General features: G+C 37.7%; 1 protein-coding gene across 2 annotated transcripts; it reads right to left on the minus strand.

Annotated features, from left to right (window-relative positions):
- Window positions 1–913: 913 nt before the first annotated feature.
- Window positions 914–10,895, minus strand: LOC138049048 (serine/threonine-protein kinase PAK mbt-like). 2 transcript variants are annotated; one of them, XM_068895157.1, is made up of 6 exons: window positions 9,892–10,895; window positions 8,362–8,495; window positions 6,745–6,871; window positions 5,580–5,705; window positions 3,242–3,376; window positions 914–1,224 (listed from the first exon to the last, which is right to left on the minus strand). In XM_068895157.1, the coding sequence occupies exons 1-6, from the start codon at window positions 10,747–10,749 to the stop codon at window positions 1,063–1,065; spliced, it is 1,542 nt and encodes a 513-aa protein (XP_068751258.1). In that variant the 5' UTR covers window positions 10,750–10,895; the 3' UTR covers window positions 914–1,062. The 2 variants fall into 2 exon arrangements, with proteins under 2 accessions (XP_068751258.1, XP_068751257.1); XM_068895156.1 differs by having other exon boundaries at window positions 3,236–3,376.
- Between the last annotated feature and the right edge of the window lie 3,548 nt (window positions 10,896–14,443).

Genomic DNA, 14,443 nt, shown 5'->3' on the forward strand with positions numbered 1-14,443 from the left:
AATTGTTTTAATAATAAAATTGATGACAAAGCACAATTTTCTATGTTTATTGGGAAAAAAAGCTGGAAACACTACCATTTTTCTCCATGACACACAAGATTTCGGACATCGCAGGATGTACGTCGAGTACGCACGACGAATATTAAGCGTGCTATGACCATATTTGGACATTCTCACGATGTGTTGAATAATAATTTGGAAATTTATCTTCTTTTGTTCCAGAAATATTCAAGTTTTTGTTCAAAAATTGATGATGCAATAAACTGAACATATGACTGCAATATTATAAATCACAATTATTGAGAATATCTCCCAGAATATTGGAGTATTGGAATAGTAAAGCACAAAATGATACCCACTATGCTGTTGCCATGGCAACCATTTTAGGCTGCCGGGTCTACTTAACGCAGGATTCATTTTGTCGTTTGTTGTCGTAAAAAGACATGTTCACTCTCGTTAAGCTTATACAAAGATGTAAAGCATTACGGGCAGCACGCACGTTTCAAGTCTGACCATCTGCCTGCATGTACTTACATGTATCTGTTCAAAATCCGATATTTGGTTCATTGCAAGGAGGGACTGGAAACGAGTGTTGCCATGGCAACATGTTAATGGATGTCACTTTGTGCCTTATCTGATGTACATTACTGGTGCTAAGTTTGAACAACACCCATTCAATATTTTCGGAGATATTCTCAGTTTTGGGATTTAATACAGGAATGTGCACAGTTTGATACGTCGCAAATTCTTGAACAAAAGCTTATATCTCGCAAAATGAGAGAAGATATTCTGAAATAGAAAACACCATTCATCATCATTTTTAAAGGTCTTTAAAATAAAAAGATATTTTTCACTTCATTGGGCCTCTCTGCAATTCTTATGTAATTGGAGACTTGTTAATATTACAACAATATGACTTTAAGCGGTTAGGTCAGCATCTGAATTAGCAGACAGCTTCACTTCCATTCATAGGAAGCAACCAATCATTTTGAAGTGGTCTAGCTACAGTATCAGTGACTACGAATGCCTAAGTAAATTATTGTCATTTCTGACAAGTTTTCCCTAACATACACTGTGGCGAAAGCTCTTCATCATGTCAGCCAGAGATGATGAATTTGACGTGCTACGAATAAAAGAATGATTTAAGAGTTCAAATGCTGTGGCTCTTTGAGCTGGGTTGCGCACTAAAGTCCTTTGTAAAAATGACAACAGTCGAGGAGACATCTGCAAAAGGAAATGCAAAAACAACCTTAAACTTTGTTGACAAGCAGGTAGAGTGTCTCGCATGTAGACGTGTCCTGATTATCGATTATAATAATGCAATCATTGATCGATGCGACAATTGATTATGAATCATACACAATCGATTATCACAGAAAAATTTTAATAAATATTGGTGACAAATAAAAGATATTAAAATTTGTGTCATCTTTTTTGGAATTTACAACTTACAGCTAACATCTACTGAAGCCCCCTTTTCTCATTAGTTTCATTCTTTTTTGTGTTGTTTCAAAACACACGAACTGTCCAGCGCCATTTTGTATTTTCATTCACATAATTTGCAAAAAGATTATCTCATTATTTTCATCATTCCAGAACCTAAATTACTATTTGACCAATAATGCTAAGGGCTGTTTAAGACCTTTATTAATCATCAGGTTAAAACCCTTATAGATCATCTGGTCATCATTACGTAAACCAATGTTAATCAACAAAATAATATTAAAAACCACTCTAGGGCCTACGTACAGGGTTTTTATCTTCAGTTGATTATTTTTCCGATTAGAGCAGATTTCAATTTAGTGTCGGAAGTAATTAGTGAATTACTTTGGTTTTGCATTGCTTCACTCAGTGGTTGGTTCAAAGTTCTTACGTCATTTTTTCGACCAATCAGAAGTGAAACCAAAACCAATCTTGGCTTCCGTGTGCACATTTTCCGGCGCTTTTTGTCGGCTATGTGTAATTACTTAGAGTTTTGACTTGTTTACTGGATTGTCTCCGTACTTTTTGATTGGCCAAAGTAATTATTTTGGCTTTGGTTCTAAGACACTCTATTTAAACTTGCTCAATAATCGATGATCGATCGGTTGGGTCAGAGTGTACACTATTTACAGTGTACGAGTCAATGAGTCAATGAGTTAGTGCAGTTAACCAAACCATAAAATGAAAGCTAAATTTCCAAGAATGCTTAGGCCTAATCACTGAAACAAGGGCTTAGGCTTAATCAATAAATTATTGCTATATTGACTGTGAGTCTCATTGACTCATGACTCATTGATTTATTGACTCACAAAACATGGAACCTTGTTGCGTCAATACAATTTTTTCCAATGATTGATTTCGAAATCTGAGCCAATTCGCAACACAAATCTTGCCAGACTACCAAGGGGATTAATTAACAGTGCACTAATCAACAGTGCATATAGTTATATGAAATTTAACACCGTTAACGACTTGGAGATAGTCTGGTCAGTAGTGTTTTGCAGGCGGTTGTTAGTGTCTTGGCCGTCTGGTAGCGTTGTTTCGCGTTTTGGTGCGTTCTGTAGCGTTTGTTATAGTTACATGGTTTACGACCGAGAGCTAGCCCAGTCAGTAGCGTTTTTTGCAGGCGTTTGTTAGCCTTTTTGATGCGTTTTTGTAGCGTTTGCAGCACTCTTTAGGTTGTGGGAGCCCTGGGGCTGACATTGTTCAGCGGTATTCCTGCTTAGTGCATGCGTTGTTGTCCCATGTGTTTGCAGCGTATTTGTTGCTCTGTTGGCGTGGCGCTGTGAGTCGGATTAGGAGTTTAGTGGTTTTTGTTTCCACTGAGCTATCTCGCTCAAGTGTGACGGGTGCCTGAGGGGGGCCTGGCACGGGGGGCTCGTGGCTTGGTTGCGGGTTGGGCAGGCCAGTCGGGTGTTCTAGCGCCTTGGGGATGTGACTGCGGTTGCAGCCCCCAGGCTTCTTGGGCACCTACCCTCCACTGGCGACTTGGGCGTTAAACTCAGGAAGGGACAACTACATGATTGTGCTTGTTAATCGATGACAATTTGCAAGTATTGCCAAAACAGAATGGAAACCACCAAAATGATTTCCCAGGTGAGCAAGTTGTCTTTAAGAAATCTTTAACAGCTGCAGTTACCCTGGCTCAGACTAGGATAACCTTTGCAATCAGCTTGGGGTGACTAACTGTTTGAAAGAAGAGCCTTGTTGAGGCAGAATTGCACTATAGAGCATAGTATATAATTATACATACCGGTACCTCTTCATTGATTCTTGTGATTGGTGGATCCATGTCTCTGAGTTTTCTCATTGCTTGCAAGGGAGGCTCACTGAAATAAGGTGGCTCTCCATTAATCATTTCAAGTACCATGATTCCAAGAGACCAGATGTCAGCCTGGAAAAAAAGCAAGGAAATCACATCAATGCATTGTACATATTTGCTGATAAACTGCACAACTTTCTAGTTCAACGCCATCTTGTTTTGTGTTTCCTTGATCCAATCTTCTCATGTCCTATTCATCTTGACCCAGCCCCAAATCTTTTCAGTTATCTTTATTAAATTTTGATTGTCATTCACTTTTCTATATGCAAATGACTGGCCAGGTATTCTGCAGTTTAGCCCATAGTTATTTCATGAAGAATTTTGAGGAGATGTGTTGCGCATCCCACCAAGAGTCTTACGGAATTATATTCCCAGATGACTAAAAACCTGTCTGGATGAGTATGATAACTCCAAAGGTTGTCCATTGGACAAGTGAAGTTTTAATAAATTCCTTTTCATGAATGCCATCAAATATAATGTATAATGTACTTTTGCTCTGATCACTTTTCATTCAATGAAACTTCCAGAAAATAAGGAATAAACATCAGCTTTCCTTAGCAATGAAATCTCAAGTTTGGGTGCCATCTTTGACCACCTGTATTTTCCATGAAACGATTGCAGGCTCAATTTTCACGTACGTCACCGCTGGCATAGTTTGTTTAGAAAAGAGCAAAGGGTGACTTTGTGGTCTCAGCTGATAATGTGGCACTAGTTACAGGGTGTTTTGCTACCTCCAGCAAAAAGGAAAACAAGTGGAGCAGAACCTGCTGCTTGGAAACACCACTTCCAGAGCCAATCAAATTGCAGGATCCACAGAATTTTGCCCACTTGCACAATGAGAAAAAAATAAAATCCGTTAAGTATCACTCCTGGGAGTCAAGGGTTAACCCATTCACCAGTAAAATTGTCTGGTGTTAGACGAGGAGGGAAAGGGTTACCGTAAATTAAATGCGATTGTCCCACAAACTATGATTGGCTTTGAAGATACTACAGTATTTTCTGGGCAAGCTTACATTGGCAGAAATATTTGCATGCACAACACAAATGCCAGGGACAAGTTTTGTCCTTGGCCTAGGCCAAGGCCTAGTTTAATTAGGGTTAGGGTCTTTATAACAGGGCTCTTAGAGGTCTTTGTTTTCCAGACACCCTTGATTTTCAGGCAAAAACGATTCCATGTAAACACTTCCAAACCGCATTGTCGCAGTGTCAAAATGTGAAACCACATTCATGTAAATGCTGCCTTAGGTTTGACAGAATCTGTCTTACCCATTCACCCCTGGGAGTGAGACAGATTTTACTCTGTCTAACACCAGGGCCCGGTTGTTCGAAAGCCGATTAACTTAATCCAGGATTAGCGTAAACTTTTGCTTCATGTTTTCAACTTTTTGGTGAAAGTTTCTTTTGTTTATTTTTGTTTTTCAAGATTGACCTCCTCTAATGTAAAATTTTGACGAATATCAGCGTTGAAAAGCACTTGGGAGTACAGAAATGAACTCCTTGGTGAATTTGTAATCTAGGATTAACGTTAATCGGCTTTTGAACAACCGGGCCCAGGCGATTATCATTTATGATTAACTCATCAACTGGGGGTGTCCTAGGCTTACATGTAGCTACAATAATCACAAAAAATCTATCCCGATAATCCCCAAAAATGTTCTAAAAATCTCAAAATATTACCGAAAAATCCCAAAATTTTCATGCAAAATATCAATATCAAAATCCTTATAAGTTAAAACAAGCCACCTACACAATAGCTTTTGTGGATAACCGATTGTTGAGACTGTATGTAAGTATGCCTCTGCCATAACTAACTGCCACAGAATTGTGGGAAGCATAACTGCATGGTAAAACCACTGTGCATGGAGCCATGAAACCTCTTAAAGTTTGTTCTGCCACAGTAGAGGGGTTCTGCCCCCTCATTTGAAATTAAAAGCATTATTTCAATCTCTAATTTAATTTTTATTGCACTTTACAAATTATTTTTTGGCTATAAATGATCTAAAAATCTTGAAACTTGCTAAATTTATCTAAACATTTTCAGCATCTTAAAGTCTCCCAAAAAATCCGGATTTTTATGGCTGAACCTAGGGCCTGTGGTGCTTGAGGTGTCAATGGGTTGATTACTCCAATTTAGGGAAAAAAGTAGCACACTTCTCTGAGTGAAGTAGTCAACTCTTTTTGTCAGCTGTTGGTTCCTACATTTGTATTGAAACCACTGATTTACAAAAGTAAGCATCAAGTAAGTGTTCCTCAAGAAAAAGAAACTAATTCTCACTTCAGGGCCATAGGGATTCCTTGATATAACTTCCGGTGCCATCCAATATGGAGTTCCCACAAGTGACTTTCGTCTTGGCATTTCTTCTGTCACTTGAGCACAAAAACCAAAATCAGAAAGCTTTACCTGGAGGATAAAAAAGTGAAAATTATTTAATGACCTCCTGAAATCATTTTCAATAATTGGCACTGTGCCAGTAAATTAAACAAACCTCTCACTTGAAAACAAAATTAAAATCCCTCACAGGATAGAATTCAAACTTCCTCAAACAGTAATTTTGTATAAAATGAACTTACTTAACAACAACAACAACTTATTAAACAAGCAGGCCTGGAAAAAACTTGAACAAAATTCAAACCAATGACCGTCTGCTACAATGTACAGTGTATGTCATGCAAAATGATGTAATTTCATGACGCCCGAAAAGGAGAATGAAACATTGCAATAACCACTTAAAACAGTTCAAAAACATAAAAAATATATATAACAAAAGGAAAAATAAGCATGGATGGACAGGATTGAAACAGACTGCATTTGGTAATCTTGAAAAAGGTTGGCCCGACGTTTTTGGATACAGGTTGTTTTTGCTCAGAATTATCTTGTTTGTGATGTAACAATAATTTTATCAGTAAAGAAATCCTGCATTCCCATTTCGAGTTTTAAACTCATGATTAACTAAAGATTTCCCCTAAACACTCTAAAATTACATGACATAGCCCCTTTAAGCTACCAGGGAGCTGATTGATTGTGGGTATGAGTTACATCATCCCATAAGAGGCGAATAAAGCAATTTTTAGAATATTTGACATTTTCTTAGAATTTCAACTGTCGAATGGTCATGAAATGAAAGTAAAAAAGATAATCATCACAGGTACATAAGCAATTTATGAACTTGCAAGCAACCCTGAAAAAATCCAGGATTGAACAGGATTAAAAAACCTATGACCATGTGATTTGAGCTGCACAGCTCTACCACCTGAGCTATTGATTAAATCCAACTGAGAGCTGGTCAATCAACTTCAACTCTAATTATTAATTTATTACTTTATTTATTGATAATTTATAATAATTATTAATATCCTTAATTAATAAATATGAATTAATTAATTAATTAATAACTCATAATTAAAAAGGATTGAACAGAAATAAAAATAGTAAAACTAACCAGTCCACTTGGAGTTAGAAGAATACTGTCACTCTTGATATCCCTGTGTATGACTCCTTGAGGATGAAGAAATGCTAAGGCCTTGAGCACAGAACGGCATACACAGGAAACCTGCTCCTCAGATAAACTAAACAAAATAAATCAAAATTTAAGCAACAACTCCACAGAGCACAGAGATGCCCACTTCTGGAGATGTCAAATCTTCACATATTTTGTGTCAATTGCCACCTGCCTGGATACTGGGAGGTCATGAATGATTTATAATCGTAATTATTTGTCTCCTGAATTTGTGCAGAATTGGGAATTTGGGAAATGTTGTTATGTGAGGAGTGGGGTAAAACATAACCTGCGATCAAACCCATTTTTAACTTCGCGCATATGTTCTCTTATGTCGTCGCTTGCTAAAATTGGGCCAGATTGATCTGATTGGCTGTTAAAACACCAGAAGTGAAAACGTCATCGTGATTGTGCACAGCTCTCGTGAAGTCCTCAAGACTGATACGCCATCAGCGCATGAAGAAATTTGCTGCCTTTTTTTTGTTACAATAACGTGAACAGTGCAACTTGATTTTATTTGTACAAATGGAGATATGCCATCTGAAACATCTCATAACTTGTCCAGAATTGGGTTTGAATCTCTCGAAAGAGTGACATGAGTGATTCTGTTACATCAAGTTCTGTGGCCGTGTGGTTGAAATTACATTGGCACTCACTTCCTTGATGTTTTGAAAGCTAAGTACAATGTAGCTGGTTCTTTCAAATGGCAATGAAAGCCAATGCATATTGGTTTCCTGGATAAGACAAGGACGTATATACGCCGCTAAAATCGCAAGTTACATGAATGCATGTTTTGAATAACTGTATATCAAACGGCTTTATTTACTTACTGTACATGATGGTTTGTTTGTACAATTTGGAGTCAAGATTGCTTCATAATATTTCCAGTTGAGTTGACGTAAAACTCGCAAGTTCCAGAAACAAAAAAAAATTAACGTACAATTCATGTAAAGCTCACTTATCATGATTTTACTGCGCTCAATTCTAGAATTTACACTGCAATTCAAGATTACCCGAAAAAAACCACATTAAAACATGTATACTGTATTTCTCTTTTTTTCTTTAAACATCTATTGCCAAACCGTCGAACGACAAAAATGCTAGGTTATCTCGCTTACAAATTAAAATGTCAAGCTTAGTAAAGTTCAGAGGAAGAATTACACCGGCCTTTGCGGCAATATAGCCTTCGAAAGGTAGAGAAAGTGACATTCCCCATGCTTTAAACGTGTTTTTCTTAAATTGAACGCAAAGGTAACTTTCGCATTCATCTACAATTCCTCCTATGGTAAATAACTCTGGTCAAAACAAAATAGCATGCATCTGTCATCCACACATGTATTGTGTAATGGAAGTAAATCTGATTGGCCAATGAAGTACATGTCAATCAATCAAAAAAAGTGGGCAGGAGGAATTTTGAAGAGGAATTTGGTCAGGCTCTGTTTTGTGTTTCGCTAACACCACAGTACGTACCACACAAAACTAAAATAGAGCCTGATCGCAGGTTAGGTAAAACATGTTCAACTTACCAACAAAAAAAAAGTGTGGTAGTGGTTTCCTTACCTTGTGTGAGTAATGATATCTGTTAAGGATCCTCCTTCAAGGAATTCCATCACAACCCAGAGTTCATCTCCAACTAAATAACTGCCATACATCTCCACGATGTTGGGATGAGGATAATCCCTCATAATCACCACCTATAATAAACCTTCACTGAGTTCAAGGACATTTATTATTATTACCACTGAGAATAGTAACTGTTATTTTGCAACATTAACCTATTTGCTCCTACTCACTGGATAAGGAATGCAACAACAGGACTTCACAAGAGGGAGTCTGGGTAATGAAGAAGAAATTTACTTAGGGGCACCCAAAGAGAATATAGTTCAAAATCTAGTGATCCGAAAATTATAGGGATCAAAACTTACCTTTTTGAAAAATCAGCCAGAAAAAAGGCTCCCGAAAATTCTAGGTGACCTTTTAAGGGTGAAAATCAGTTAAAAATGGGCAATTATACCATTTTTTAGATGATGTTCGAAAATCCTAGGACAGGCAGGGAAGCAAGAAACTTTACTACAACGGTTCCGAAAAATTCTAGATCTCAAATCGTCTTCCGAACAGATATTTCCGAAAATTGACGTTGGGTGCCCCTGTTTACTGGTAGGTCCACTCCACAATGTAAGTTGTATTTTCCTCCTCTAATTCCTACAGCAAATTTCCATGAACTTTCACATTTTTAGCAAAATATTCAACGTTGGGAATTCATCCAGAAATCAATTTATCAATACATCACTGTCGGTTCTTGTTTTTGTTTTTTTGTTTTATTCAGGAAAAAAAAAGATATTGTTCTTGTGCAGCACAAAAGGAAATAAATTCTTTCATTTTTATGTTTTGAAATGACACCACCCTGTAAAACAAAGAATTACTTTCACGTGAGTATTGCATGGCAAAAATGTTGGCGAGGAAGAAAAATTAACACATTTCCGATGAATTCTGATTTTTTGGCATGCTGATTTTTGAAGCCAGCTTCTTACGCCAAACTAAAATATGGCTTGACAAATCGGTAACAAAATCGCTTCATAACAAATATTGTGTTTTGGGAGACTGTAAGGGAAGGCAACAATGGATGCGTATTCTACAATCGCTCCAAGAACGCTGAACATTCCGATTGAACAAGACTGTCCGAAATTGACATTCAATTAAAGAAAACAACGTATGACAAAGTGAAATTTAACACTAATTGATTACAGGTAGTTATGGACCAACTTGCTGGCATATTCAATTACAACAAGTTACAAATGCAAACGATGTTGAAAACATTAAAACTTTTAAAGATTTTGACGGGTGATGAGAAACTAGATAACGACTATTTTCAAACAAGAAAAAGAAACAATCAAATTTGCGGAAAGTTTGTCAAAGACCCGATGCGATTTGATTTCGAGTTGCCTAATTTAAAATAGCTTTAATTTCGATTCGTGATTTGGAGTTGATCCAGGAAAAAAACTACATAAGCGACTGACCGCAAAAAATGCTAAAAGTCGCCAAACAATGCAAGATATCAAATGTTAGTTCTTCAGCATTTGTTTATCCTACCTCGTTAAACAAAAGTTCTCTTCGTTGTTGCTTTTTCAGATCCATTTTTTTCACAGCGACTTGTCTTCTCGTTTTGTTGTCTCGGGCGAGACAGACTACTCCAGTAGAACCCTCGCCAATTTTAATAAAATTTTCGAGATTTTCTGGCGCACTATTCGAGGTAACGACCAATTCCAAGGCCTTACGGAACTGTTCATGAGTAACAAGTGAATCGGAGTACATGAGTCTCGTCTTCGAGGAACTTCCAAGATCATCGCCAGCGTTTTCTCCGGCTGAATCTGTACTCGCCGAGCCATAATCCGAACTAGCTGATGTTTCTCTCTGTATAGCGGGAACACTTTGTCGTTGGATGATGTTTCTTTCAGAAGGAGACCGTTCGTAACCTTGGGAAAATCGGCGGCGGTTGATGTTCTGTTCGCTAAAGTTCGGGTTTGGAACGTTTCCGTTCGATGTCAGCCCAAAATCGATTTCTTCGAATTCGTCAACTTCAGGAGTTAACCTTTCGCGATACTTTGACACAGGTCTAACATTAGGAGTTACTCGAAACGAATTTCGAAGCGAATTGGACCTGGAGACGGAAATAAATTTTGTGTCTGGTTTTCCAGAGTTCATCAAATTCCATTGAGATTTACGAATAGGTGAGACTTGGGTAATTATTTCTGGGTCGATGATCGGCTTTGGTCGTTTTGGTGTTTCTCTTTGAATCCCAAGCAAGGCTTCCCATTGCGGTGGTAGACCTTGAAATTTGCCAGTCTCCTTGTCATAGCCAGTGTGGAATCGGTGCTCGAAGTTCTGTGGCTTCGAGATTTCTATTCGTGTGCGTTTCTTGTTGAACAAACGTTTAAACATTTTTAGCATCCAGTTGTATTTCCAACCTCAACACAAAACTGGCCTGTAAACAGGAAAGATGACAAATCAGCTTTCCCTACCACTTTTGGTCCACCGCAAAGCACGAAAATGCAGTGTGTATTTGTGGAAAGTTTTTCTACTAATCGCCATTGTCAAATACGGTTCTCCATGGTAGCCGCCAAATTCGGAAACCGAATACTTCCGATGAGTTTACCGAATGTCAGTTTTTCAAACAGCTTGGCACGTGACCACAAATACTGTTAACTTTTCCCAGATACTTTGCTTTCCACTCGCTTGATTTGCGGCCAGATTATTTTAGGGGAGAGAAAAGAAAGTCTTTGCGTAAGAGTAAGGTACCATTTCCACACACACCGATATTTTGTATGGGTCAAAACAATCTCGTTCCCAGCGCCTTCCACTTTCCTGTACCCACTCTTTGTATTGAGGATTAAAGAAGTCAAGTATGGCGACGTTACCAAAGTATTTTGCTACGAAAAGTCTCGGTGCATATCGTCAATTTTCAAAACAGTTCGTCATATTTAGAATTCCATACAATACAATAATAATACAATACAATGCATTTATTCACGTTTCACTTTTTTACATCAGGTTATAATAAACTGAGGTACTTTTGTTTTTCAGAGGGAGTAAAAAGAAACTCAACGCTCACTGGGTCACTAAGGAACTTGTTGGTCATTGCCTTCTGCAAGAGGAAGATATCATTGAATAAGCATGCCCGCAGAAGCAACAAAACGGCCGTGTGGGAAAAATACCGGTAACTATGATGAACAATTCTGTCGGAGACACTGCAAGACAGCTCGATCGTCATACATAAAAAAAAATTAGCCCTTGATCTGCAAGAAAACGATAACCCTAAACCTTTCCGAAATTTTGTTTAATCCAAGAGAAGAGGAACTAACGATTTCATTTTGTTAGTTAAGCAATAGACCAAAAGTTTCTATGGTTTATTTAAGCAATAGACCACAAGTTTCTATGGTTTATAGGCTGATAAACCACGCAGGATGTTGGTAGGGTGACACAAGAAGAATTCGTAAATCACGAGCCGCAGGCGAGTGATTTACGAATTCTTCGAGTGTTTTTCCAACATCCCAAGTGGTTTATCATGCCTATAAACCATAGAAACCTGTGGTATATTGCTTTTATATAATAATTCAGAAGACGCGCGATTTTTCCATGAGTTTGCTGGCACAATAAAACATAGCTGATTGACCAATCAGAGCGCGCGAATTGATTTGGTTGATAATCGCGTCCTGACAGACGACTTCAGTATTGCTCAGAGTATGAACTCCTCCTTGCATACGGAACCTGCGCCCGCAGTGCGCGCGGCAGTCAAAACTGTGCTATCCTGTCAATCATTTGCCCCTTCACCGGAAACAGTGCATTTCGGTTGTTCGTAAATGACATTGTTGTTGATCTACGCAAGGACGCGGTTAAAGTCTTTATTCGCGAATTTTAATCAATTAAATTTCGATACTTTTTTGCCGTCTTCTTGCACTTTTTTCGAAAATACAAGCCTGAATTCGTCTTAGGATAGTTAGAAAAAGCACAAATAAAAGCCAAAGCACAACAGGTCACGTTCGAATTCTGCTCGCCGATAACCCAAGTTTGTTGACAAAAAAATTGCCACAAAATGTTTTAAATGGTTTTCTGGCCCTTTATTACTAATGGCGCTCACGTTCATTTTAAATGGAGTATCGGGAAAGAAAAATTGTCAAGCTGATATTTTTTTCGCGTGAACATACATTTTCAAGTAGCGAAAATTTGTATAAGCACTACAAAACGTTTACTAACCATTTCCCGAAGGAACACCTTTTAGAAGCTGCAAGGAAGCCGCTGATGAATTTTGCACAAAAACCTCGGCCCCTAACACCAGAAAGCCAGACTTGGAAAGTTTTTCAGTGGAAGGCTCGCTAAGGAAGAGTTTCTAGAGCTTGCCCTCCCGCAGGTCGCCAGAAAGGTGCAAACAAGCTCATTCCTCCTGTCTGAAAAGAGCAAGATCTAGAAGGGGCAGTCAAAATTGTGTTTCTTTTATTGTGCGAAAATTTATTTTTCCCTCAATCCCAAATAAGAACTTGCTGTGTCTTGCAATTCAACAGTGAATTGCTATTAGGCCAATAAGAGAATCAACATCAACAAAGAGGCACTCCCAGGGGTTTGGGGAAGAAAAGAACATGGCTAATTTAAACTGGGGAACAGAGTAACATACATACATACATACATAATCTTTATTTAACGTGGATAGAAACACTTAGCTGAAGCTATTTTACAGGTTTTCCACAAAATAATATTAAAGAAAAAAATATATATACATAAAAATGTAAGAATATGAATAAAATATCTCGTATCTAAAATTTCAAAATTTAGGTAACTAAAATTTAATGTTCCTCACTGGTTTTTTTAACAATATCAAAATATTTTAGGGAACAAGGGAAGAAAACCAATTTAAATTTTAGGGATCAAAAAGCTGGGAACAAGTTTGAAAGTAATTTGGGGAAAAAGGAAACACGAGCAAATATGTAAAGGGAACAAGGACTCCTCTCCCCAGGAGGGCCTCATCAAATGTTCTGCGTCTATCCAACAGCTCAAACAAGCTATTCCAACAATTTTTGAATGACCAACAAGAAAAGAACACTCTCTTAGAGAAATAGATTATTTATAATAACACTTAAGCATGAAACAATGCTCAGATGCTTACGAGCCCCCTCATGCCCATGTTTGTAAACAAGCACCATGAAGTACTCATTGTGGCTGCCTGGTTTAGGAACTGTTTCATCATTCAACATTGCGCAAAACCAAAGCGACTCCATTCTCAGAGGGCACTGGGGAAAGAAGATAGAAGAAAAAACTGGCCTTGATCCAATTCTCCGAAGGTAATCTTTAAAGAATAAGATCATAGAAGGAACACTTTTGAGTGCCAACCTTGAGCCTTTTAAAACAAGCGCAAACAATATTAATAGTCTTTAAATTCACAAAATGTCAAACAGCATATTTTAGTCTCATATTCAATTAGATTTGGCTGCAATGTTCCTTAAAACTATGCAGAACTATTTACCATAAAATGTGGAACATTTCCTGCCTATCTAAATATGCCGCAAAAGGGCTCCAAAAAGCAAACAGTTAAGTTTTTAGATTAAGATACACAATACCTGAAAAATAAATTACTTGATGTGATCAAGACATTGAATGACCAAGCAATAAACAAATGGCAGCAAAGTATGTTAGGTTCACAAAGTGGGAAAAAAATATTCCTCAACTGATGTTTCAATATGCATTTAAATAAATTTTCTATCAACAATTCAAGGGGCTGACGTTTCACTGGTATTGATTTACATTTCCATGATAAGTTTGAAAGTGAATCTGGCAACCACAGTGCCCTATGAAATGGGAAAATTGAAATAACTTAAACTCTTTAAACTAACATTTTATAAGGGACACCATTATTGATGCCCTGCGAAGAACAAAGATTAAATTGAAAGAAGAGTTGGTCTGGAGTTTATCCACAATGGACAGTTAGTGGCTGCATTCACCAATGTAGAGAACAAACACATCAAGTTTCTTGTCAAGCAACCAGGTGTTCAAGGAGCTATTCAATTTCCAAAGAACTATGGTAGTGTGCAACAGTACCTGGGTGAATTCGGGTACCTGGCCTGAAACTGAAACTTGTGGAGCCAAACAACTTGTT

Source organism: Montipora capricornis, chromosome 5, assembly GCF_036669925.1.
Source record: "Montipora capricornis isolate CH-2021 chromosome 5, ASM3666992v2, whole genome shotgun sequence".
NCBI classification, from domain to species: Eukaryota; Metazoa; Cnidaria; class Anthozoa; order Scleractinia; family Acroporidae; genus Montipora; species Montipora capricornis.

What these genes read in the sequence shown, in the direction of transcription:
- LOC138049048 (XM_068895156.1), bottom strand. Translation starts at nt 10,749, where the DNA reads ATGCTAAAAATGTTTAAACGTTTGTTCAACAAGAAACGCACACGAATA. An exon ending in GAGAACTTTTGTTTAACGAG is followed by an intron (nt 8,496 to 9,891) that starts GTAGGATAAACA and finishes GGTTTATTATAG; the next exon opens with GTGGTGATTATGAGGGATTA. An exon ending in TTCTAACTCCAAGTGGACTG is followed by an intron (nt 5,706 to 6,744) that starts GTTAGTTTTACT and finishes TTTATCCTCCAG; the next exon opens with GTAAAGCTTTCTGATTTTGG.